The sequence below is a fragment of the Urocitellus parryii genome, chromosome 8 (assembly GCF_045843805.1).
Source record: "Urocitellus parryii isolate mUroPar1 chromosome 8, mUroPar1.hap1, whole genome shotgun sequence".
Lineage (NCBI taxonomy): Eukaryota > Metazoa > Chordata > Mammalia > Rodentia > Sciuridae > Urocitellus > Urocitellus parryii.
Genome location: NC_135538.1, coordinates 13,470,644 through 13,498,427, shown reverse-complemented (window position 1 = coordinate 13,498,427; position 27,784 = coordinate 13,470,644). Strand labels below are relative to the sequence as shown.

Sequence of the window (27,784 nt, the reverse complement as noted above, 5' to 3'; positions counted from 1 at the left end):
TTAAGATTCAGAAGAAGAGCCGGCAGTACTTTCAACAAATGACTTATAGATCTGAGAGTTCAAAAACCTTGGGAAAGAATCTCTGTGCATTAAGGTATATATCTGAAGTTGGGCATCTTCATACATGTGAGGATTAGGATCCAACAGATTTCTATTGATCACCTCTCTAACTCGAGAATCGAGACTGACCTAAAAAGAAAATAGAGCAGATCCATTAAATCATATATTTTTTTCAAAAGACCTCAATTAAATAAATGCAGGTTTTTGACATTTCATTACATCAAAGAGTAAATTCAACTATTGAAAATCTTGAGGTTATCTTTTCAAAGGCCACATAACCTTGTATAATTTTCTCCCTCCAATCTTTGATTTAAACAGACAAAAACCAAAAAAATTAGTCTTTCTGCCAGAAATCTGGTTCACAAACATCTTGACTAACTTGGATTTATTTTTTCTATGCATTCATTCAGGAGCTATTGAGAGTTTCATTCACCATTGAGGTACCAGAGAATACCAGAATATAAATTCACTTCCTCCTTTTCTTTAACTGTTGGGGAGTTATTCAATAATAGGGTAAAACTCTATTGGCAGAGAAGAGTTCTCCGATCAAAATTAACATGCATATCAAGGCTGATTCTCAACCGTTTCTTATCCCAACAGATCCTATGGCATCAGAGTAGGAAAAGAAGAATGTGGAAAAGCAGAGTGAAGCAGAAGCACAGGAGGCATTCTTAATGATATATCTACTTGGCAAGACCCAGGAAACATCCTTGCATTGTAATGCATCCAAAGATCTCTGTATTCAACATAAAGCAGAAAAATTGCTTGAAATGGAATCTTTGAGAAAACTATAAATAGGAACTAAGAATATGTATTAAAATAATCAATGCAGTGTTATTTGAAAAGTGCATAGAAGCCAGGCATGGTAGCACATGCCTGTAATCCCAGCATCTTGGAGGCTGAGATAGGAGGATTTCAAGTTCAAAGCCAGCCTCAGCAACCGCAAGGCACTAAGCAACTCAGTGAGACCATGTCTCTAAATAAAAATCAAAATAGGGCTGGGGATGTACTTCAATCCCTGGTACCCCCCCCCAAACAAAAAGAAAAATGCATAGAAATGATATTCTGTTGTGATATAGCACCCTCCTCCCATTCCAGGCTAATCCACCTGGAACAGGTAAGGACACACTGGGAAGGGAAGAGTGGAAAATAAGTAATAATGAGGGCATGCTTGGGGAACAGGATTGGTGCTCTGCCTTGAATTCCTTGTTTAAGAAACACTCTAAGAGCCCTGACTGATTTCTTCAACTTTACTACTGAGCAAGGAATAGGAAATTGTGACCCATGTTTACTTGTCTAATAATATACACAACATACATATTTATACCTACACAGCCTGTTATAAGCATTTATCAACAGTTTCTTTGGTTCTGGTTTCTTTTCCCATCACTGTCTGGGGCCCAAGACAGTCTCTGGATGAAGCCACTCATATTGAGTGTTCCCAGATTCCTGAGCTCTACAGATAATGTGGAATTGGGTTGACTGATACACTCCAGGGATGGCTGCTAGGTTTGTCAGGAAAGGGTGATCCAGACTAAATTTCGGTGGTTTAGTTAGACCAATTTATAGATAGAAAAATTATAAGTTTCTGGCTGAACTGTGTATTTTTCTTTGTAGGAAATTCCTTAAAAAATAATGTTATGTATCATTTAGTTTTTCATTTCTGTAGCATTCGAAGTCATCATCAATTACCAAACCATAAAAATAGATAATTCCCCCCCACACACCATTTTCTCATTTCATCTAAAGGTATCTTTTGCATTTCTACTCAGTGGCACAATATTGACATTAGAGTTTAAACTGATTCATCTTATTTTGAAATGGGTTGTTCTGGTAGGGTGAAGTCTTACCAAACACATGCCACTGTTTTTGTAAATGGTGGTTTTATTTTTAAACTTGAGATAACTTTCTGTTTCAATGGAGAAGAACATTTTAGATTAGTGAAATAGAAAAAAAAATAGGATCATTTACTTCATAAATAATATCATCATTAAGTTTATATAATAGTCCCTTATCAGTAGCTAGAATCAATAGCTTAAAGTTATCTGAAGACAGAGAAATAAAGTAACCTTAATTATTACTTGTTTCGAGTCATTCATTTTCTTTGCAAATTAAAAACTAGTAAAATAGCATAAAGTAGTACAGCTTAACATTTGCCAATCTGTAACAAAAGCGCATTTGTTATTTCTATTTGAAAAATAAAACATTTACCTTAATATCTTGTTTGTTTGAAAGGTTGTCAGTCAAAAGAAGTGTAGAGAAGTCAATAACAAGTTTAAGCCCATGGGAATAACAATCTACAGTCTCATCTTGTGGTGTCTTGTGCTTCAGAATGAGGATCATCTATAATACAAGGCAATGGGGGTGGATCCAGGCTTGGGCCTGGGCCACAATCACCCTAGGATTAGGCATCTCTAGATGGCTTATAAGCCATCTTAACTGGGCTCCACCTCATCATTCGGGGCTGAGGAGTTCCTGGGAAAATCTTAACCCAAGGAGAGATAAAGTTGAGCAGTACAAGAGCTATCTTTAGGCAAGGGACGTTGTCTTTTTTCTCTGTCTGTATTACAGCAGTAACAGTTTACATACAAATACAGCTACCAGGAGACCTGACGCATGAGATCTCTCTGACTCCTGAGAATTTGGGAGCATTTCATTGGCAGCATTTAGCTGCTGGTTTCAACAGTGCTGACCACTGTCAGTTTAGGGAGGTGGCAACTGCAGCTTCACAAAGATGGAAGTGATTTTATGGCAGCCTCTGTGGACTTGGAAATACTCAATCCCACAGGGAGGAGGCTGGAAGAAGAAATGAGAATGGCTTGGAAGCATAGCAAACATAGGAAACTGTCCCGTGGCCATTTCATACACTACTGGAGAGGAAAATTCAATGAGTGCTTAGGTTTCACAAGAGTATACAGGTAAAGTGGGGGGAATGAAGACAGAAATCTTGATAATGTGGTTTGGGAAGATCTGGGCTAAACATTGGTGTACTCTGGTCAAACTTACTAGATTTCCTATGCATTGAAGGGGATTACTGTGCTAGGTGAATACTTCTGGGAGGGAGCACACATTCTGATCTTACCTTTATTTTGTTGTTTTTTTGTTTTTGTTCTAGTCCTTAAGATATAATGAAAATTTTGATCCCATGGATATGGTTGTCAGAATTGTAGTGAAAATAATTTTCACTGAAAATCTTTTTTTTTCCCATAAGACTTTCTTTATGTTGATTTTCTGAATAATTTTTTAATATAACCTGATTAAATACTTCCTCCCATTTTCCATCTTATTTTTAAGAAATTGTTTTATTTAGGATTCTTTTCCAAGTCAAATTCTGATTAATAATTTTGTTTTTTCATTTATAAGCACCTATCAGATTTCACCAGTTAGAACTTTTGCCGCTGGAGATTTTTTCTTAATTTTAACTAAATTTATTTTCCCCACATTAGTTTTAGAACCAAAGATATCTGATTCTCCTATCAATTTTAATAAATCTTGAGCATGTGCACATTACTTATGTATTATTTTATGCTTGTTATTTCTACTGAAAATAATTATAAATTACAAATAAGATGGATGATATGATTGCATCTATTGGAGCATTCTATGAAACAGCTTTACTTTGCACATGCAGTCTCTGGAAATACACTAGGAGACTGTTGATAGGACTACGAATACAGTTTGCTTGCAAGTAGGCAAAGATTATTAGTAAGATTAATGAAGTGATTGTATTCTTGGGTGGACTCAGATGAGATAGCATATCTTGCTTGTTTTGAGAGTTCCAGCATGTGGTAGGGTGGTGGTTTCTCATTTTTATCTTTTTTTTATCTAAAGTTCTAAAGTTGGGTTTATAAAGTTGGGTTTATAGATGTCAGTCATGAAGAAGATCCTGCACAATGGAGGAAGGACTCCACATGCTTCAGTAGGAAGAGCTCCTCGGTTGGAGTTACAGGTTCCTAGGCTTGTGTTCTATAGCCACCAGATTCAACTGCAATGTCTCCTGACATCCACTTTTCCTCTCCGAGGACCAGCTTCCTCTGCTGTGAAGTGTTGGCCTCTCTTCTCCTGGCTGAAGGACTTGGTGAGATGTAGATTGTGAAAATGTGTGTGAGACCCTCTTATCAACAGTGAACTTTGAGCCCAATGTGGAGAGATAAGAGGAGATGTAATAATTTATCATAACTATGAGGACAACGTTTTGATCAAACCCAGTCAGTGTCTCTGCTTTTGTGTCAACTGGAGTTTTACCTTCTCAGTTTCTTTTCTGAACACCCCTTTCTAGACTCTATCCTTCGGCCTTGCCCACTCCAACGTTGACCACAACTTTTAGTTACTTATTTCCAACGTGTGTTTTCTGTCTTCATAGAATGTGAACTCCATAATGGATAGGCCAGTGTCTGTCTTGTTCACCATAATATACCCAACACCCAGTCCAGAACCTGGCTCTTGGGACTCCAATTATTAAAAATGCATAAAACCTGGTCTTGAAACAATTTGAAGAAATTTCCACCATATTGGCCTCAATAGTTTCATTAAGGAAAAAAGTCATATATATATACACACACATGTATATACTTACATGTATAAATAACTATAAATGTAGGCTTTCTATACATATAACAAAATGAAACATAACTCAAATTAAGATAAAATAAACTTGAGTGAAGAAAATGTAGTCTAGTCAATAATAAATGCTTCACAACTTAGTTATTATCATTTTATAAATGATTCAAATTTTCATGTTTTTAAAAAATATCTGAGTAAGTAAGGCCAGATCATTTTGTTCCCATGTAAGAAATCAAGTTTGTAGTGCCTATGTTTTATTTTGATTTTTGGTTGTAGGTATTGAACCCAGGGGCACCTAACTACTGAGACACATCCCCAGCCCTTTTAATTATTATTGTTCTTTTATTTTGAGACAGGGTCTTGTTATGTTGTTTAGGGACTTGCTAAGTTGCTGAGGCTGACTGTGAACTTGAGATCCTCTTGCCTGAGCCTTCCAAGCCACTGGGATGTGGTAGGCATGCCTTACCACCCCCAGCATGTAGTGGCTGTCTTAAAAGCTGTGCTAAGATTCGAAGTTCAATCTGAGTAGGAGGACCATATTGATTAGCTCTGTCATTTGGTGGGGGAGGTTATGGTTAGTCTCTGTGCCCATTTTTATGGTTACTCTTGTAAATAAATGAACTGAATAATGAGGCTCAAAAAAGGTTAAGTGATTTATCCAAGTCACACAATTAGGATGTTTCAGAGCCAGGACTTGAATCCTATGCACCTGGACATTCATCCCATGCTCTGACTACTATATAATCAGGGATCTCCTGGATGTGACATGTGTTCTTACCAAGGAAAACAACATTTGAAGAACAATAATGCAATGTTGTCAGTAATGCGTGGTGCCTGATTAGAGACTGAGAAAAGTTTGCACAGGGTCATCACCAAGCTAAAATAGATTGGAAAGGGCTCTAATTTCCATGATGTTTTGTGAATCAAATCATTGAACATGGCTCAAGAGTAAATATATCCATTCCTTGGCTTAAAATACAGCTTTTCAATAATTATTTTGTATAAATGAAAAGACCTACCTTCATTTTACTTGGTTTTTGAGAGTAAACAATAATCAAATATAATTACTACTAACTTGAGAAGAGAAAAACCAGGTAACTAAACAAAGGCACTTCATACAGTTGTGTAACTTAGAGTCTATATCAAAAGTTATTTATAATTTATTCACAAGTCAGCACATAAGTAGCAACATGATAAAAATGTGAATTCTAACTCTTTCTCTTTTCGCTCTCCATTATATGATATTTTGAGATTTAGGGTAGGTAATGGATCAAATGTGGGTGTTAGGAAAAATGGAAAAAATAAATATGGCTATTAAATTATATATTAGTCTTTGTGAAACGTTAAAAAGGTCATGTTCCTGATTAGGAAACACTATCTTAAAGACTTTGTGGTGAAATTCATGTTCAAAATAAAGAAATTAGGCCAAAACATAACTTCATTATTTTAGCAAAAAAACGTGAAAACCTAAGTTTATATTTCAATAGTCAGTATCTCTGGTAACTCTCAGCACATCACAAAGAAGAAGTAATTTTGTGAAAATCAAGTATTTTACAAAGCTCCATCAACCAGGACATTTGAGAAGGAGGAGCTGTGAGAACAGTACAAGTGCCCCACATAAAAACTAAAGGCCAGGACATGGGGATCATAGAAATAAATAAATGGTAAGGACTAAATATGGAGAACACATTTTTTTTTCCTAACAATTTTTAAAAAGTGGAATAATTTTTAAAGCAAACCATATGTAGTACAAAGTACTGACCTAGGTAATCCAGACAACTATCACTTTTAAGACGACACATGTCACATACTCTGGGGAGAGAAATGGGCTAGATAATCTTCCCAGAGACTCTGTAATTTTGTGTAACTATAGGCAAGGACACAAATGGGGCACAACTGGATCATATGGCTTATTTGCTGTATAATGCAACTTTGAAATACAAATGAGAATAAAATCATTATGCTAATAAGATTCAAGAAGAGTTGATTAGATCCTGAGGTTCTAGACACAACAGAGAACTGAAGAATGTATTTTTTTTTGGATGTAGAATTATTCTACTGTTAGAAATACAAAGTGATTTCAGTAATAAATGTATCAGTAATAAATGTAAAAGTTTCCTACTTAGTTTCTATGACTATTTCTATATTAATGCAGGAAATGAAAAATGAATCAATCTTTTGTGCCTCCAATTTAGGAAGTTTTCTCATTTTGTAGAGAGAATACTGCTGGAGTATCTGGAATTCCAGTGACACTTTAACCTAACAGATAAAAATAATTAAACAATTTAAGTACACTTTATTGGAAGTGAAATAGTTTATGTAGCATTTCCAACTTAGAGATTGGTAAAGTAGATGAAAATGCATTTTTCAGGTCTCAAAGCAGGATTTGGGGGCTGGGGTTGTGGCTCAGTGCTGGAGCACTTACCTAGCTTGTGGGAGACACTGGGTTCAATTCTCAGAAGTTTATATAAATAAATAAATAACATAATCCATCAACAATTAAAAAAAAAAAAACCAAAAAGCAGGACTGGGCCATCTCTAGCACTCAATGAAACACTGATGACAACAGCCCAGTCCTAGGGCACAAGAGGGCAGTGTGCAGGCCAAAGGGAACAGAAAGCACCAGGACCAGATATCTAACAGCGCAGGTAAAATCACAGTAGTGTAGTATAGACAGAAAAGGCAACGGAGGGTAAGGACAAAGACAGCCTCCCCACAGTTCTCTCAGGGCATGAAAGCAACTCTGAAGCTCTGACACCCAGGGGGCGGCTGGCCACACTGTTATCCCAGGGCTTCTAACTTTGTCAGCTGCAGCATTTCTCATGCACAAAATTAAATTAATTTTTTAAAAGTTAAGAGGAGCATGCTATTTGATGGCTGGAGGTGTTTCTTATTGATTAGGTATATTCTGGCAATGGGAAAACAAGCTTGCATTTTCCGTAACAGATTAGAATAAGTCAGATAATTTCTATTTCCCACCCTTGCCCTGAAAATATCAATGGTGATAAGAGCCCATTTTCAGTGCTGAAAAATCCAATCATAAGCATCAACAAATATGTTACTGGTTTTTTTTTTTTTTTTTTTGAGCCCTTATGCCAGAAGTTTTCAAACTAGTACATGTATAAAAACAAAGTGCAGATTCCTAAGCTCTGTTTCCAAAACTTCAGATCTAGCATAGTCATGGGTAGGCCTCAAGGATTTGCTTTTTAGACCTGCTTTCATTGGAGTGACCTAGGGAGGATGTTTTGAGAAGCATCACCCTGAGGTAAATGCTCCTTTTCCATTTTACTTTAAGCCACAGCAAGTTGCTTAAACAGGTGTTAGTTCTGAGAAGCAAGTAGACTACCACACACGGTTCAGCCAGAGATAAGTGATCAAAGAATAGTGGAGGAACCTGACCTTCAAACAGGGATATTCATGGTTTGGAAGTTCAGTAATCTGCTCAGAGAAGTCTTCTGACCTGTCCACATGGCATGCACTACCCAATTTGGATTGGATTGTGGTTCCTTTAAGGCTCTCCTTGGTCTTAGAGAGCCCACCTCAGTGTTTTCCAGATTTTTACCTCTTTTGGCGATAGTATGGAAATGTAATCTTCATATATCATTCTGGCCTTTTCTTCAATTACATTTTTGTTCTGCTCTTTCTTTAAGTCTTCACAGGCGAGCCAGAAAAGTAAATTCTCTTCACTGTATTCTGTTCGCAGGAACTCTCTGAACAGGTTCCTTCCTGCAGGGGCCTTCATCATCTTGTCGAAATTTTGAGACCAGGACAAGACTTCATCTGCAGTGGGATTCTGGCTGCAGAGACAGAATGGGACCATTACCAAAAGCAGCCTGGACCTGGGAACACTAGACTGAGTGAAGGAGGGGAGGAGAGAAAGTCTACTCAATTGCTGCCATCTAGTGGTCAGTATTTTGACATGCAGTTCAGTCTAATCTGGCAAATAACCTGCCAGGTCCAGATGAGTGTTCTCTGGGTCCTGACCAACAATCAGGTAGGCACAATAAGCCAGGAAAGGAGTCAGGTGATGAAATAATAAGGACCTATACACTATATAAAAATGGTCATGATAAATTCCTAATGAAGGGGAGGGGATTGTGACTCAGCCGGTAGAGCGCTTGCCTAGCAAGGGCGGGACCCGGGTTGGATCCTCAGTACATTGTGTTGTGTCCATCTACACCTAAAAAATAAATATTTAAAAATAAATAAATTCCTAATGAAGCTTGAAAATGTTTAAACCCTGACAATAGGTTGTGAATGGATGGTACTCTGAAGCATAAAATAGATTTTTTTCTTGACCCCATAATATAGAATTTTTAGCTATAAGGAAGGATTTTTTTTTCTCTATCTGCCATTTATTCACTAGTCTCTGGATCTCAAATAAGATTATATAGTGTGCACTTGTTATGTTTATCTAAAATGCCATTGTAAACCAGAGGGATTTTAGGAGGCATTGAGGAGTTTTAGATACCTATGTGCAGATTTTTTCATGACTATGAAGAAACCATCATTCATTGTTCCATCTGCATTTGGTCAAAGAGGTATCTATATTTTATTTTTCTTAACCTTTCTGACCAGGTATTTAAAATAAATCTGTTACTATTCCATAATGTCTGAACTTTCTCCTTGGCTTAGAAATATTAAGTTTTTAAAAGTTTTAAATTACAGTGAAGCATAATTATGAAAAACTCCTCATAAAAGAAAAAAGAAAACACTTACATGAAGAGTCAACTTGCATTTTGATTTTTATGCCCTAGACATTGCAGTTCAATTTCTCATTTTGGATAAACTTGTCAGAGTCTGTTTATGGAAACAGAACCAGAAGCCAACTGGGTATCCTTCCCAATTGACCAAAGATGTTGGTAATCCAACATCTTTGTGTGTGTGAGAGTGTGTGTGTGTGTGTTTACAGTCTTTGCTCATAAAGAAAACAACTTTAAAAATACTCTCAGAAAATGGGAGTTAAATAGGCAGTTTGGGAGGCTAATTCATGCAATAATCTCTACCTTTTTCAAGAGAAAAGACAAAAGTAGCTGATGTTCTGGCTGATAACAAAGCTAATAGAAAAACTGACGAAAAGCAATTGCAGTCACAAAACAAGATCTCAATGGACTATGTTAGCATTCACTTCACAAAGTCATAAAGATCACCCTGAAGCAAGACACACTGCTTAGGCACGCAGTAGACGTTAACAGCACAGAAAACAGTGCCTCACACTCACCACTCCTCTAGAACCTGGATGCTCTCCATTTTTGTGGTGTGTGTGGGTCTTCCTGCCGTCTCCCCTCTTTCTTCATTCCTGACGGTGAGGCTGCAATGTAGCATAACACATTATTTTGTTAAGACTCAATTAAAGAATGAATTTTGCAGGAGAAACATTTCATAAGAGATTTTATTGTCAATTATGTGAGAATATTTAAAGTATAGAAAAAGAAACAACACTTTTAAATGGTGGGTAAGACTGTGCCAACTGAAAACAAGAGAATAATCTTCAAATAAAGTGAAAAAGCAATTTAGAATAATCCAGAGGGAGAGTGTTACTTATTCTAACCTCACAGTTACATAATTTGGATTACTAAAAAAATCTGAGATATTTATGCGTTATGTGCTTCAATATTTGATATATAGTTTTGTTTTGTTTTTGCAGTACTGGGGATAGAACCCAGGGGTGTTGGCCTTAAACTTTCAGTCCTCCAAAGTTGCTAGAATTACAGGTGTGTACCTTCACACCTGGCTTAATACATACTTTTATGTAGTAATATATACTTTATATATTTATGTATATATATATACTTAATATATCCTTTTATATATTTTCTTTAAATGAAAAGTCATTTTGACTTTGGGTTAATTCTATTCAGTTTGTTTTCCATTTATTTTTCCCATAACAGCAAAGAAGATAAAATGTCTCAGAATCTAATACAGATTTTGTTAAATTCACAACATCCTTCCCACAGACCAGGTGTGCTGTCAACCAGTCATCTAAGTTTAAGTTACTGGATTTATATTTGACTTTGTCTTTGACCTTTCCCCTGATGATCTCAGATGCTCTGAGAGGAGCAGGCCTGCAACTCTGAAGGTTTGGGACAGGAGAGCACTGGGCAGGAGGAATCTTTGTTTCTGAGGTGTAGAGTGGGAATTCTACAGGATTATAGGAGCAGGATAATCCCATTAGCTTTAGTGACCCAAAACAAGAATAAGTATTGTTTGACTCAGATAAACTGCAGCTGATCAGTGCCTGGGGTGGAACACCCAAAGTTCAACGTGTGGACTAGCAATGATGCAGGAGGGTGGGAAGGATAACTCTGGCCTTCTAAAACTTGAGCTCCTGAATTAGCAAACTAAAGCTTCTGTCTAGAAGCTGAGGAGCTTCACTAGAGTCTGTCAAGAGCAAAGCCAGGGCAGATAACACCTCTTTCATTTGTTCCTTCTTTCATGTATTTACTCTGCAAGAGGCAAGGGAAACTTTTTTTTTTTTTTTTTTTTTAAGAGCCTTCCATGAGCCCATCACTACTCTCTTGGGAGTAATGTTATTCTGAGTATGAGCAAAGTAAAGTGTAGAGTGGATTGGCAGGTGGGGCAAAAACTCAATATTAAATGTGTGGCATGGCTGGAGTGGGTTGGAACTCTAACAGCCTGCATTTCTTTTGAGTGCCTACAAACCTCAGTCTTCCATGTTGCTATCCATTTAGGTGACATATGTGTTTCATAAGAGAATCATTAATTTCTCAAAATTATCTGAGTGACAGTGCTTCTCTGGAATTTCAAAGTGGGTTGTTGGGGGAGATAAACCACTGGCAATACTCTCTGAAATTTCTTGCATATATAAAATACGTATATGTGCATGTATATATGTGTATATATACACACAATTTTTGGTAAAATCTATAAAGATCTTTTTTTTATTTTGTTTTAATTAATTACACATAAGATCTTTTTTAAATAGGAAAATAATACTCATTCTACCAAGCATTATTGATCTTATAAGTGTGGATATACAGACATATTAAGGTGCTGCAAGAAGACTGAAAAAGACATCTTTCCCTGCTTAGATGGTAAGGTCCTTGAGAGCTTATTTCTGTTGCATTCCCACATGTCCCAGAGAATGTGCCCCACAAAATGTAGGCACGCCCCATGTCATGCAATATCTTTGAAAATTTGTTCTCCGTGTGCCTCTGCTGCAGAGTAACAAATCTGGAATTCACGTGCATGATTCACAAGTTTCCAAAAATGAGTTCTGGCTCTTAAATCTGTTTCTGCAATGTTTACAAACATCCCAAATGCTACCATATTAGAGTGATCACGATGAAGTACTGGGTTGTGTTTACATCTTGCACTTCCACAGATGGTAAAATGTGGACACACATTTGGACTACAACTGCTTATAACAGATATTCAATAAAGGCTTAACTGCTCCCCATTTGTGCTCTTTCTCTATCTAATGTTGGACCCTGTACAAAGAGGCTAAACTTTAGTAACTGGCAATTTATTCTCTTAATAAACTTCTCTTTAATACCACTCTTCAAAATGGATTTCAGAATTGCAATGTTCAAGCACCACTGGAAATGCCATTTTGAGACAAAGTACAAATGGGAGTTCATAACCCACTTGAATCTAATGTATGAAATATGATATGTCAAGAGCTTTGTAATGTTTTGAACAACCAATAAAAAAAACCAGAAAAATGACATTTTGGCACTTGCAGGAAAATGGAGAAAACTTGAAAACATTATGTTAAGTGAAATAAGCTAAACTCAGAAAGTCAAGGGTTATATGTTTTCTGTCATAGGTGGAAGTAAAAAAGGAAAAGGGAAATGAAAGGTGAGGGGTCTCATGAAAATCAAAGGGAGATCTATAGAGTAGAGGAAAATGGGGGAGGAAAAAAAAAAGACAAAGTACAGAAGATCAACAAGAAACTGGACTGTGTGCCTGCCCTGATACATACAAGTCTGTCTCCTGCCCCCATTTTCACTTGGTCCTGATCTAAGGAAGCATAGTTTGTTGTTTGTTCGTTTGTTTATTTTATTAAGGTGATAAACTATTGGAAATATTTGCTATAAAGCAACATCCACATATAGTCTGTGTTGGAGAAATTTCCAAAAGGAAAACATCAAATGTAAAAGTCGTAAAGTCTCAAGACTTTTTTTTTTTCATTGCATGCATGTAATATTTATAACTAACATTTCTATTTTTTAAACAATTAACTCCATCAAGAGAACAAAACACATTTGCAGTACGCACTATAGGATTCTTGATCAAAGCTTAAATACTTTATGGATGAAAAATGCCAACAACCTGGGCTAAGTATATTAAAATAAGCATCTAAGTTCCATTGGAGATTTTCTAGAATGGTGGCTTTGAAAAAGGAGGAAATATATATTGTCCATTTCAGAAAAATAAGAAAATATGCTCTGTTTCTTGGTGAATTGTTGGTTTATGGGGGATTGGATAGTGGCATGGGGAAAGGTTGCTGCCAATTAAACAGTTTACCTAGGGGTTTGTGATCAGGGATATGTGCATGGTCTATTATGGAAGATGGTCTACTAGTGCTAGAAGAACAACTGGCTTCAGGAAGAACCCTTGAAATGGTGCAGATAGGATGAAAACTTTACAGTAGCCATGGTAACTCTGGGAAAGAGGATGATCTTATAAAACCACGTATGTTTAAACAAAAAGTCAACTGAGGAATCAAGATGCCCAAAGTTAATATGCTGTGCCACCAAGGTTCCAAGAAAGAACCACTGTCATTGGTAAAGGCAGACAGTTTCCAATATTTTAACCATCTCATCCTGTGATATCAATCTTTTTGTTGTATGTAACAGCTTCTAACTAAAATTTCCTAGTACATAAATGAAATCAACATCCATTACCTTCTGAAAAATAACTGGCAGATTATTCTTTAATATTTCATTTTCATCATTCAAAATATTCATAGCAAAATACTGTAGCTTTATTCAAGAGTTGACAATAACCTACAAATATGTATGAAACACCTGGCTTATGCCACCGTGGCTGGAAATTCCACCTGCACAGGACAAAAACATGCTGCCCCGGAGCTCAGACAGGTAAGTAAACATCACACAGCATGCTGTTAAGAAGTAAAAATAATGCATATGGTGTTTCCAAGACACAAGCATGGTATCTATACTTTTGCAAGAGGGAATTGAGACAGGCTTTGCAGAGGAGATAATGATTAAATTGGGTTGAAAATGAGCAGATGTTTGCCAGAGATATCTCCTGGATAAAAGGGATTCCAATCCAAGGAGTGATAAAGTTGTGAAGAGTCTGGGAGCGGTCAAAAGGCACCATCTAAATGGAGAAGAGTGGACAGATGCGATGGTTCAGGGCAGGAGCCGAAAACCAGGATAAGCAGTGAAGTATGTCCTAAGTGACCAGCCAGGATGACGGGGTGGACTGCACAGGCAGAGCACAACCCCCTTGGGATGATTCCAGCTCTGCTTGCTTTCTTTCCCCTTCAGGATGGTGACAATGAAGTGACCTATTTCACAAGAAGGTAAAGCAACAAATAAGAACTTGGGACCAAAAGGGAAATTATTTAAAATGCTTAATTGGATGTAAGGACCAATGAGCAGGATTCTAAAATGGGAATGTCAAATTTATCAGAGAGCTCTTAAATTTCAATGGAGGGAACAGACTTCTATTTCGCCATTGCTATAAAACACTCCCTCACACTTGCCTTCCTTACTTCTTCCTCCCAACAGTCCTGTGAGGTAAGCAGGGTGTTTATTATTAACCATTCCATTTTATTTACCAGGAAACATCACGGGGTCTATTTACATAGCACAACTAAAACACAGCAGGACTAAGACAGCATCTCCCATCCCTGGACTTCTTATCTGTGCTCATTTTCACTTTGCAGGGACCACTCTGCACATAAATGAGCCAACTGTGATGTTTTACCTTTTTGGGTTATTTACCAAAATTGATTTTTTCTTCAAGGTTTGGGAAAGGCAAACCACCTATTCCAAGTGCGTCCTGAGTGTAAATGCCCCTTCGTGGGCATCGTCCCACAACCCATTCCAAAGGAGCTGTGCCCCAGGACTCAGCCTGCAATAGATATGGGTGGGTGGCCACTTGTCTTCAGTTCCCCAAACCTGAGACTACCAGAAAGGAGCTGGTACAGAAAGTTTGAAAGAGGAAGAAGTGATAGCACTTGCTGGGGACAAGCTGCTGTGGCTTTGAAGGCCTGCCTGGAAGCCCACCTTCCTCCTGTCAACAGGAAACAACTTTCAGAGAGGAAAATAAGAGAAGGAGAATAGAACTGAGACCTTGCTTACAAAACACTGCCAACCCTCCCCCACCCACAACCAAACAAGTACAGAGGCACCAGGAGGGGACAGTAGCCATGTGACATCCGTAATTTCAGACACATAAGAGCTGAGTGCAAACCTATGACCTGAACCTCATTTCCTTCATTTCTCCATTTTTATAATGCAACTTGGTTTTGAGTGGGGTTTGTGAGATGGAAATAGTAGCTAGTAATCTGTGCCTGGAACTATTACACAATACAAATGAATAATTTTAACATCGTTAATTTAATATTAAAAATAGCAACACCTCTGTAAAAACTCCCGCATTTCACAGTCATGTATTCTGTGTCAAAAAACAGTTTTTCATTTGGTTTAAGCTTTTGCTTCAGGTACTTCAATCTTTCAAGTAAAATATTAATCTATTAAAAACCTGTCCACTAGATGGCGGTGTTACCTTTATAAATACAATGTTTTAACCAAGTCAGAGTTAAAGAGTAACTAAAAAAGTTTCTGGGAGTAATTACCCATATTTGGAAGAAAAAAAAAATCTATTCTTACAATAAGAAATTTCGATAATTATGTCTTTTTCTAAACAATTTGAAAAGAGTCCTTCAATTTTTCTGTGAATGTAAACTCCAAAGGGATAAAATTAATCTTGGGAGGTATGCCAAAGTGAAACCATTTTTTCTTTTTGTTATTTAGAAAATGTTCTGAATACTCCCTGGCCCAAAGTCATTGATTTGGGAATACTTTTGGTCTTCAAAGCAGGTAGTTATAATCATATTCACATTGTTATTACGCTTTCCAATTATAAGTTAGTTTGCAGTCTACTGTCTTGTGCTGGGGGATGTAGAACTTAGGACATTCTTAGAACACATTAAGTAGATAAGGTTTTCATTATCAACAGGTAGAGAATGCATTTATTTAAAATGTTTTATGAGAACTATTGTGAGAGGGGGATCTCCAAATTATTTCAATCCCAGTTTTGAGTTGTCCATAAACATTACTTTCTTCTTTTGAAACATGGAAACCAAATCACTTCATTCTCCAAGTCTTTCTCTTTGCTACTAACTGTTCCTTCTACATGAATCTGCTTGAAATGATGAGTTTTAAAACATCCCTCTTTTTGTCTGTATTAAATTTCTATTTCGAACCTCAAGCCATGTATTTTAGGTTCATCAGTATGTTCATTTGATTTGGAATGCAAACTGCTTCTAACAAGTAATTGCATGGTTAAAATCTGGGACCACTCTGTAAGCTTAGACAACCAGAGTTTCTTCTTTGGCATAAACAAAGTAATCTTTATTTTTTCTTAGAATTAACAGAATAAGAGGACTGAGTATTTAGATGAACTATTATGATCCACACCCCATGATTTGTTTCTGTTTGTTTGTTTGGACTAGGGATTCAACTCGGGGAAGTCTTACCACTGACCCACATCCCCAGTCCTTTTTATTATTTATTTTGAGACAAGGTCTTCTAAGTTAGTCAGGGTCTCACTAAGTTCCTGAGGCTGGCCTCTAACTTGTGATCTTCCTGCCTCAGCCTGCAGAGCCACTGGGATTACAGGCGTGCACCACCATACCCAGCCACACCCTCGGGTCTGAATCACCTTGTTTTTCAGGTTGCCTGAAATCCTATGTGAAGCTGTTCCTTCCATGTTAGAGTCTGTAAACAAGTCAGGATGGCGCCTGGCATTTTGCCAGAGGGAGTGGTTTGTGAAGTAACGCCAGCGAGCCATTGAGTGTGGAGATTCCTTATTGGTTGACTGCTGTATCAAGTTTATGTTAATCAAGATAAGCTGTGTGTAATGTATAAATACCTCTGTTGTCCTACAATAAACGGCTCCCACTCCTGCTGTATCAATCTACACAAGTTGTTCGTCACCACCCGGTTAGTTAGCTGCAGCCAGACTGCGGCACTTCCACCCACTGAAATTTATAGGTTAGCAGATAAATTTTTTTTTGTGGAAAAGCAAAGGTCTGGGATGTGAGATCAAGTGGACATCTGTTTTATTAAGACATTATGGATAAAATGGCATGTGATCAACTGAGTCTTTAAATGCCTTAGTCAAGACGGAGCTTAAGCTTTTGATTTTACTTAACTTGTGTCCCTGCCATAAAAAGCAGAAAGAAAAAACCACAACTCCAGCAGCTGGTATTCAGCGATGCATCTGATAGCTGGCAGTCGCTTACCCACCACCCATTTGTTCCCCCTTCCCTGGTACTTTCCCGTTACTGGATATATGACTTCGTCTAGGGTGAAGGTCGGGGGCATCCCTGGGCACAAATGCAACAGATGACAACAACCCAGACCTGTGGGGAAACTTAACTGCAGAAGGCAGAACTCCTAACACGCCGGCAGTCCTGTGGCTGCTGGTTCTACTCTAGGATATGCTGGGCAGCATGCAAGCTGGGGAGGAAGGGCCCAGTGATGGACCGCAGGAACAGGGTCCATGACATTAACTGACAACGCACAAGGAACACTGGAGAACACACAGCGCTCAGACCTTACCATGTTGGGTAAATTCCTTTCAGCTTGGGGGCGGTCTAAGGGGGCTGGAAATACCTGTTAATAAAGGATTATTCTGGGGCCCTGAAGCATATACTGAACCACAAAATAAATGATTTATATATGTAGCTAATCACATCTCACCAAGAAAAAACTGAGGCTCAGAGAGATTAAATGACTTGCCAAAGCCTTCAGGGTTGCATGTCACAAAACTGGGACATATCCAGATCTGCCTAATGACACAGTGTGGCAGTTCCTTCCCTACCTCATGCTGCCTCTGAAAGCAGGTTCTATTTGAGGAAGATGTGGCATGAGAATTTGTGTATGATGGTGTAATATGGCAACACCACCTCTATTTACAATGAAACTCATGTAGCTAATATTCCACTGATATGCCTGGAATTGGTTGATTGAAATAGTTCTTTAATTTTAAATAATCTAAATTCTGGGGGAGAGGCAGTAATGGTATAACTTTGCTTTCTCGTAGGAACAGATCCTCCAAGGTATCTGACATGCATTTATATGTGTAATCCTGATATCTGAAACAAAGATTTTATATCATTGGAAATTAAAATACTCATAATACCCAATTTGGTCGACTTTTTGTACAATAAGCTCCATTTTCACTGAAAAGTAGGCTTCATGATCTTACCTAGGAAAGAGAGAACACAAAATTCTTGAATAATATCCTAAAATGGCAGGCAGATTGTAATAGGTCTAAAATACTTAGACCATTAAAAAAAAGTAAACTAGGTCCAAAGGAAAGAATGAAGAATTTAAATAAGATGGACAGAATTGGAGCTAATACTTATTTCAGTCAGATATGGCACAACTGAGACCCACTACCCGCAGGGGAAGGAAGGAGTAGACACAATGTTAAAACCTCATCTTTGTATTACTGTTCAGGGGAGGCCGGGAAATTCCTGCAGGTGTCCAAATAGCAACCTCATTTGTCCTGGGTTTAGAGAGGTTGAAATTCATAGTCTTAGAAACTGAATAATCAGATTTGGTTAAGGGAACTTCAACTCCCTCAAACTTAACCTTCATCATGATGCCTCAGGACTTGCTTGAATGTCTGACTTGATGTTGATTCATTAATGAGCAAATAGGACGTTGTTTAGACCAAAGGTGAGACGATGCTCCCTCGTTTTCTCTGACAGCAGCCTGTCTCTCTCCAGTTCTTCCCTGTGGCCTCAGGGAGAAGCAGGGCTCTGGCAAAGCTCACCAACACCTCCTGGTTGGCCACATCACAGGTGTTTTAGGATCCCCATCAGACGGGACTTGCTGTCCCATTTAATGCAGCCTCGCCCTGCAAGCTGCAGACTCAGATACACACAGAACTCTTGGGCACGGTGAGCTGAAATCATCGTCTCACCTTTGGTCTAAACAACGTCCTATTTGCTCATTTGATGAATCAACATCAAGTCGGACATTCAAGCAAGTGGTTTAGGGTTTTCCTTATCTCTTCTCTAATCACTGAATCTTGACAGCACCTTCTAACGTTTTCTTGAATATCTAATTCCCTGCATTCTTTTTACTGCCACTTTATTTTGGAGGCAGTAAAAAGGGTTTGGATCTGGAATGTCCCCCAAAGGCTTATGTGTGGAAAGCTTCTCCCCAATCTAGCAGTGTTCAGGGGAGGGGCTGCTGGGAAGGTGCCGCAAACTGCCCGGCCCCGGGCCGGCTGAGTCCCGCTCCTGCTGCCGAGCACTGCCTGCGGCACCCCTGCTGAGCGATTCCCTGCTGAGCTGTCAGTGCACGCGGGCTTGCAATCTTGCAACCAGGTTGGGCACAAAAACACAAGCCAGTCAAACTGAGACAAAGTTTTATTTAGAGAGAGGCCGTGTGCGTCCCCTAACAGGTGGGTCCGCCACGTGTGTGTTCTACCTGAGGGGGGGGGGGCTTCCACTTCCCCCGGAACACCCTCCTACCATCCTATTCCAGCCAATGGGAACTCTCCCATTACAAGAGTGACATGAGTAACCTGAGTCCTGAAATGGGCCCAGCTAAACAGCATGAGTCCAATTACCATATGAATGTGAATTGCTGGCTGGCAGTCATTAAATCCAAAGGTGCCTATATCAATATTTTTGCTGTGGCTCCTAACAGGAAGGGACTGGGTCATGAGGACCCTGACTTCATCATGCTGAGCCCACGGAGGGATTCAGAGTTGAGTGGACTATTGGGAGGTGGTGGGACTGTCACAGGGGGGACCTAGTTTAGGGAGTGAATCCCTGGGGGCGTGCTGTCGGGGACTGTATCTTGTCCCTGGTCCCTTCTTCTCCCTCTGCTCTCTGGCTGTCGTGAGGTGAAGGGCTTTCTCTAACACCCCCCTGCACCATGATCCTCTGCCTCGTCTCAGGCCCAAACAGTAGAGCCAGCCAACCATGGACTGAAACTTCTGGAATCGTGAGCCAAAGTAAATCTTTCCTCCTTTAATTTGTTTATGTTGGGTATTTTGGTCACAGTGACCAAAAAGCTGACTAACACTTTCACTGAGGGTTTTGCAAAAGTCTCCTAATATTTCCCTTGCTCTTTGTCTTGTCCTTCCACACAATTTCCATTCCCTTCAGAAGCTGAAACATAAAATAGACTTTTTCAGCTCCTTACTTACTCAACTTCAGTCATTTCTCATCTTTAAAAAAGTAAAAAAGGTTCTAACTACCTCAATGGCATAAAGAACTTTTTTTTTTTTTTGTACCAGGGATTGAACCCAGGGACACTTAACCAGTGACCCACAACCTCAGCCCTTTTAAAAATTTTATTTGGAGTCAGATTCTGGCTGAGTTGCTTAGGGCCTCACTAAATTGCTGAGGCTGGCTTTGAACTCATGGTCCTCCTGTCTCAGCCTCCTAAGCTGCTGGGATTACAGGCATGTGCCACTGTGCCCGGCCATAAAGAACATTTTTGTTATCCTCATGGCCAATCTCCCTGCAGATGTAGGTCCTTCTGGACTTTATATTCCAGCAATGCTACATGGATTTGCTCTCTCCCTAAAACCTTGCCCTTCTTTGAAAAAGTCACTACTAGTAGTTCTACTGCTAACAACACTCACACAGAAGGATGAAGGAAAATGGTGCCTAAGAAAAACTCTCTGGTGCCGACCTGCTCAGCACCAGCTGCCACACAATCATACTATGTCCTGAGAGAATGTGCCTGTGATTTTTGATAAGAATTTCTGTGACACAAATTTTCATATTTTATACAGCAAACTCAGTTGGCAAACCCAAATCAATCATCCGTTCAGCACATGTTAAGGAAACACCTACTGTAGGGCAAACAACGTATTACAAGCCACAGTGTCTTCCTGGCTATTTGAAAACCCGAAACCTGAGTATATGGCCATGAAAGTGCCTGGTGACGATGACTAACCAATATGAACTTTTGGGAATTCAAGTACAAAATCCACATAATTTGACAGAAGGTATTGACCTGATAAAGAAAAGGGTCAAATGGAAGAATCACTGATATTGAAAAAAAAAAAATGGGATAGGGAGTTTTGAGTCAAACTCTGACCCTCCCTCATGTGGTCAGCCTGGTCCAGGGCAGAGGGGGTATGGCTCATCACTGGCCCTGGCTGAGGACTTCCCTGAAGCTCTGGCACACCCTGGTCACTCAGCCCAGATGGTGCTCACCACACTGCCACAGGCTGTGAGTCAGCCACCCTGCCGAGATCCCAGAGGTCCTTCCCAGGTCTGAGGTGGAAGGACTGGGAGCTGGCTGGAGTACTGGGCTGTGGACCCCACCCACGTCTCCACGCAGAGCCTGTCCCCAAATGCACTGCCCCCCTGTCTGTCTCTCCACCTACAACATCTTTCAGCTGCCTGCTCAGGTCAGGCTTCTGCACCAGCGGGAGGCTCCTCCTACTGTTGACTCTGATCCTCGGAGGACTCCCTACCCTGTGACCCCCTACCGGCACCTTACAGGCAGACTCTTCCCTCTCCCTAGGCAGATTCCCCTGAACAGGGGAACCATGCCATAGGTGACCCCAAAGTGTCCCCATGGTAGCTACTAGGACACCTACTTGGTCCCTCACTGCATTAACCAGCAAGTGCCTTAGCTCTAAGTGCCTTCCTCTGGCCTGAATCCAGTTAACCTGCTGTCTCCCCCCTTGACTGGATCATTGTTCTCCCTTCTACTCTCCCGAATAAGACCACGCAGAATATTTTCATCTACTACTTGTTTCTTTCCTGCTCATCTTTTAGTCAATAATCTAAATGGCACAATGTGATACCTCAAAAAAAAAAAAAAAGAGTAAATGCAGAGAAAAGGTACACATGGCACACACCTTTGAAGGAAAAGTGTCAATTCAGTTCCGACTCTGTCAGCTCTACAATCGATAGGACTCTGGGCACGAGTCACACAGACTTGGCAGAGGCAGCTTAAACATTAAACTCTTTTAGAAGGTGACCTGGGAATAACACCAAATATTCACATCTAGATGCAGACGCTTAATGAGACTTTGCTCCCTGGCATAGCAGAGTGAGGGAGAACCCCAAGAAAGCTGACGAAAACCCAAGAGGACAGGGGGAAATGGGCAGTCAGTTAATTGCAAATGAGAGATTGAATGAATGAATGATTATCTACAAGTTCCATAGTCCTAATGTTGGACTGCTGGTGGTGTGTATTTGGCTTGTGAAACCTGGGTTCAATTTGGTAGATGTCTTTTGATGGTGTAGTTTATAGTTCATATAACTGATAAAAAAATGTTGAGGAAATTCACCCACGTTCTTGTGAGATGGAGTTTTGAAACTGTTGGGTTCTTTGTAAGTTCTCTTTATCTGGTTACAAGTGCTTTGGAAATAGTGTTAACCCAGGGGAATAACTTATGCTGCCTCATGGGCTGCATCTGCTCTCTGAGGGTGATGGGTACAGAGGAGGCTATTCACTGGTGCCTCAGATGGAAGGAGTCAGCTTACACGTGTGAGCACTTTTAGTTCCAGAGAGTGGACTCTCTACCATGGTGCACACCATTTTTTTTCCCTCCTTAAAAAAAAAAAAAAACCAACTTTGGTTTTGAAAGCATGCAACTTAGTATTTCCTTTGGCACAGAGCTAAAGTGTGACAGCATCAGAGGACAAAACACGGCATTACTTTTGCACTGTTTTCAATTACAGAGGCTGTAGTGCTTGTTAGAAATGGAGGGTGAGCTGCCAGGAGCACTGATGAAGCGTTGAACATTCACCCAGAAAGATCTGTCCCACGGTCCAGGGACTCTGGGAAAGAATTTGTCCAAAACGGAGACTTGTTCGGTTTCAAAGGACTCATCAATTTGCTAAATTTATTCTGTGACTGATCTCTCCTGAGAAGAACCTGATGCCACGGGCCAAATCTTGTGGTACCTGAGATTGTGAATCTGCTGGGGAAGGTTGGATTTGAAAATAGTTCATAACAGACCTGGGAATGTAACGTCTGGAAGTATTAAAGTGGATCCACCTCTACCACCTCTACCACTACCACATCCATCAACCACTACCACCTCTACCACTAACACATCCATCTACCACTAACACAGCCATCAAGGTCATCTATCCTGATCCGTGGAATTAGACGTGGCATTTTTCAAATGCTTTGTAGTCATTGTTGTTGGTTTTGTGTATGTTTTGTTTTGTTTGTGCATTTTTTTCTCGAGCAAAAGCCTACACCTAAGTCCAACAGGTAAGACAGAACCATTCCATTGCACACTCCAGAGGGGAGCCAAGCCGTGGCCAGCAGTCCTCTGCTCCACTGTCCCTGCAGCTGTCACAGCACCAAGAAGAGACCACACAAACATATGGGAAGGATGGTAGCTGAGGTCTCCTGATTTTTATTCTAATAACTAAATACAGGGAAACCCATCTTGCTTGATGAAACACAGCTAGGACAGCCAGGTATTAAAAGAGTGATTAGCACTGAAAGACTGTTAAAAAAAACAGCCTGGGTTATTTCAATGTAACCTCTGATGCTGTGAGAGCGTTTAGCTCTCAGCTCAAAATACAATTTTGAAAGCTCTGCTTTTCTATGCCCTTTTTGATGCATGTTGTGTTTCTGAGCATTTCTGTTCTGCAGTGCAGCTGATGTGTTACCTCAGGTCCGAGATCTGAATACCCTGACGGTCTTCACAGTGGTTTGTGGGGAGCCCCCGACATCTTTCAAACATTTCTTCCACGTGCAGAACAGAAAAGAAGGCTACCACCTGAAAAGGCAGTAATTCTATTTTCCAGTGTCTTTCCAGTGTCTAGACAAGGGGTCTTCCTAACATTATCTGCTCAGCTGTTCAGGTTTGAGAGTCTCACATATGGAAGGTTTTGTAAGAGGCCAGAGTGTCCATCTCACAGCTGAGATGCAGACATCAGTCATTGATGTCAGACAGTTAAGTAGTCTAAACCTCTTTCTCGTGTCTTTTCGTTATGTGGATATCTATGAGGAGACCTGGGAGGCAGGAGAGAAACTTGTGTGGGGAAGAAGTGGTTCTTGACAGGATTGGAGAATGGGTCAGCTCAACAGCTACAAAGTCTACCCAGACTATTTAGATCTTGAAGGAAACTGTGGAAATATCCAGCGGTTACATACTCACTCCCTGTCTCCTTCCCCCAAATAAAATATAATGGTAAGTTTATAAAGATGGGAATAAATAAAAAATGAGAGAACAGATGACAGTGAAATATGAAAGAGAAATGTAAATCAGAGAGAAATATTAAATTGTTTAAAAAACCCATAATATGTGAAGCTAGGGTGAAGTATTTATATTTATTGCTAGATATAGAAACTTATTTTCCAAGCACTATATTTCCTTAAAAGGAAGTAAAATCAGCCACATGACAACTGCTCCTATTTGCAAGTGACAGCTATTTCATATTTTGATTTCTAACTTTTTTTAGTCCTTAAATTACATTTTTTCATGTCTCTTTTTGTTCTGCTCCTTTGACCTAGCCTGGAAAATTTGAAGAACATTTCTTTCTTTTTTTCACTCCAAAAAGCCCTTATAAATTTATTTTCTTAAGCTCAAAGTACAAAAATAATGATATTTTCAAAATGAATGTGTAAAGGAATTTTCATTTGCAATCTGATAGGATAGCATAATTAAAATCCCTGATTCAAAGCAATCAAACTTATTCTTTTTTCAAAAATCCAACTGTTTACATTAGAAATCCCCTACCATTTGTTTTATATAGGACTTGTCAACATACAGACTGTACATTTTGCGGCTCAGACTCAGGCATCCATAACCCATTGCTAACAAGTGCAGTTCCTGACCACCACGATCCTGTCTAGGACTAGCAGGGAATACCTCATGGTTGGGGATCTGAAGTATGTGTCACCCTAAAGGTGTAGAGAGTTGCAAGAACTCAACTTTTTTTGTTTTGCTTTGTTCTTGGTATGTAGTTAGTGTTCGGCAACACTTTGCTTTCATGAGTTAATTTGAGTGTGTGTTAATAAGTGCATATTTCAAAAATTAATAAAAGTCAGTCTCACTATATATCTGTGTCAGTAAAAGCAGTTTCACTAAACAGAGTTATGTACCACATAAGGATGTTCCAGTCAGTGACAGACTACATACAGCAGGGGATGCATAGGGTCATAAAGCAGCTGAACATTTCCTATTCCCCTAGTGACGTCACTGCCATTGTATCATTGTTAACCCATCAATCAAGAATTAAGGTGGTGTGTAGACAAGTTTACTGTGCTGACAATTGTACAAAAGCATAGTGTGTACTATTATTAATGGTACTTATTACTGGGTAATAAACAACTGTTACTGGTTTTTGTATTTATATGTATCATATTTATATCATTAGCATGTAGTCCTACTTATGCAAAAATGTTGACTGTACAACAGGCTACAGTGTTATACCAGTGGCAACATCATCTAACTCAGGCTTACCCAGTCTCTTAATTACATCAAAAGGCCACAAGTGACAGACTTATCCCATCATGGTTCATTTAGGATTACACTCTGTGTTGCTTATATGGTGACAGAATTGTTTAGCAACATGGCTAATTGATGCAGGGCTGTATTTATTTGTCAGTTAACAAAGTGCCACCCAACTTCAGTATTCTATTTTGGTGCTTTAAATGTAAAGAAATTAAGAAACAAGTTTGGGCAGATAAATAAAATGATGTCTGAGCATAAGAACATGGTATAGTGCAAATGAGAAATAGAAGTATAATTCTGAGCAGTGTATATCAATGCATTTGCAACATTTTACACAGAACTTAAAATGGCTTTCTTTTTCAAGGAAATTTCTGTGTTATATGTTAATTTTTAAAATTTTTATATTACTTTGAACTACCTCCTCCTTAAAGATTGTCTTTTTTTTTTCCTAATGTGAAATGTCCCACAGCCAATTCTTTTTTTTTAAATGCCTTTCTTTTTGTTATTTATTTATTTTTAGTGGTGCTGAGGATCCAGCCTAGTGCCTCACTCATGCTAGGCAAGTGTGCTACCACTGAGCGACAACTCTAGCCCCCCATAGCCAATTCTTTTTAAGTGCTCACTCTGTGTTGGATACTGTTCTCAGCTTGTTGTATGTATATGGTATCTCATTTAATTTCTATAATAACTTCATGAGGCATGAGTTCAGGTCTTATTATTATGTTATTTGGTATCTGAAGATTAGAGAGATTAATTTGCTAAAGGTCACCTAGTGAGTGACAGCTGAGGACAAAATTTGAACCCTGGAAGTTTGAGTTCAGAACCATCATATTAAGTCACTACAGTGTTTCATGGATTAAGACCAGAGCTGGATAATCTCTGTAAGAGTGTAAGAAAACAATTACACAATTATGACTGAAATACACCTCAACTAGAACTCTATTTCCTTCCTCTGAAATTACTAAGGCTTAAGAATGAAAGCAAATGAATCATCTATGACTTTCTCTAACAAAGAATCATCATCACCCAGAAAGTAATTTTTGTATGAATACTGCAATATCAGACATTCTTCTGGGCCTGAGGGGTTTCTAGGTTGGGTAGGGCTTGTTCATCAAGGGCACAACTCAGAACACCAGTTTGACCACAATGATATACTGTCACATCAAAATACATCCTCTCTGGGTGTGGTTGCCCATGCCTGTACTCCCAGTGGCTTGGAAAGGCTGAGGCAGGAGGATCACAAGTTCAAGGCCAGCCTCAGCAACTTATTGAGGCCCTAAGCAACTTAGTAAGATGCTGTCTCAAAATAAAAAAAAAAAATTTAAGAAAGGGGCTGGAGGTTAAGCCTCCCTGGGTTCAATTCCTGGGTTTAATTCCTTGGAAGTTAAATGTCCCTGGGCTCAAACAACAACAACAACAACAACAACTCAGCCTCTGTGGATGCTGGGAAATTGTTGACTATGCTCAAGAAGGAGGCTCAACCATAACCACTTGAGCCTTTGAGTAAAGTATGAAGCGGTTACAGGAGAACCAGATGACCACTCCTAGTCCAGAAGTTCTAAATTGGATCTCAAAGGACCACAAAACTTAGGGTTTCAAGAAAAGTTTCATTAAGTCTAGCATCCTCCTGAGGAACTCTCATCTGCATAAATGTCAGGACTTGGAGTCCTACTGATTTTCTCACTGAAAGGAACTTCAGGATTTAGAACTGGGAAGATTCCAGAAGGTACCCGAGCACCTGGATGGGACCTGGCGAATCAGTTTGTCTATCTTATCCCCATTCTGTCAGTAAGGAAAACCAAGAACAAAAAGAAACCTCAGAGCCTGTCAGTGATAAAAAGGAGGTTTTCTGTATCTACTTTCTGAGTTTTTGGTGAACTGACTTGGCCTTCATTCCAAGCATGGCCTTTCAGACTGGTGGTCAGGGTCTCTGCTCTTCCCTCTGTGCTAATGGGAGGGGTTCTACTCTGAAGTTGCCACCCTGACTGAATTACCTGCCAGGCACCTTAATGATCAACACCCCAGGAGGAAGCGCAGAGTGGAAAACCACACTCAGCACTACATGGAACTCTGCCACGGACTGTCTCTACGTTCTTGTACCATCATGACTCTGATGAATACTGTTTATTGACAAGTAAATAACTCTAATCTTACTTTTACCCACAAGGTTTAAGATTCACGGGGAAAAACTTGACACAGTTTTCCATTCTTTACCTATCGATTTAAGTGTAGATTCTGAGGAAATTAATATTTTGCTAATGAATGTTTGCATGAGACAAACAACGAGCTTCAGTAATTCCTTCTTTCAAAGCAGTGTGTGTGGGGGGGGAGACTGTTAAGGTCCAGCACGCATGCTCAGTGCGCACGGTACCGACAGCGCCACCTACCAGGAGCAGCTGCAACAGCAGCACCAGCAGAAGCAGCACGTGTTGTTGGGCCTCTGGTTTCCAGGTGCTTGAGCCACAGCGGGTGTTCCTTCATTCTGGGATTGCTGCCTTTTTCGCATTGCAGCTTCTTCAGTACT

The 27,784-nt window shown here is 39.5% G+C and overlaps 1 protein-coding gene across 1 annotated transcript; it reads right to left on the bottom strand.

Moving 5' to 3' along the window:
• On the bottom strand, nucleotides 1-27,784 carry Rgs17 (regulator of G protein signaling 17). The gene is made up of 4 exons (XM_026399949.2): nucleotides 27,648-27,784; nucleotides 9,845-9,934; nucleotides 8,186-8,420; nucleotides 1-189 (listed from the first exon to the last, which is right to left on the bottom strand). Exons 1-4 carry the CDS (start codon nucleotides 27,764-27,766, stop codon nucleotides 1-3), a joined length of 633 nt encoding a protein of 210 aa, XP_026255734.1. The 5' UTR covers nucleotides 27,767-27,784.

What these genes read in the sequence shown, in the direction of transcription:
- Rgs17 (XM_026399949.2), bottom strand. Translation starts at nt 27,766, where the DNA reads ATGCGAAAAAGGCAGCAATCCCAGAATGAAGGAACACCCGCTGTGGCT. An exon ending in TGCTGTTGCAGCTGCTCCTG is followed by an intron (nt 9,935 to 27,647) that starts GTAGGTGGCGCT and finishes GCTACATTGCAG; the next exon opens with CCTCACCGTCAGGAATGAAG. An exon ending in CCATACTATCGCCAAAAGAG is followed by an intron (nt 190 to 8,185) that starts GTAAAAATCTGG and finishes TTTTCTTTTTAG; the next exon opens with GTCAGTCTCGATTCTCGAGT.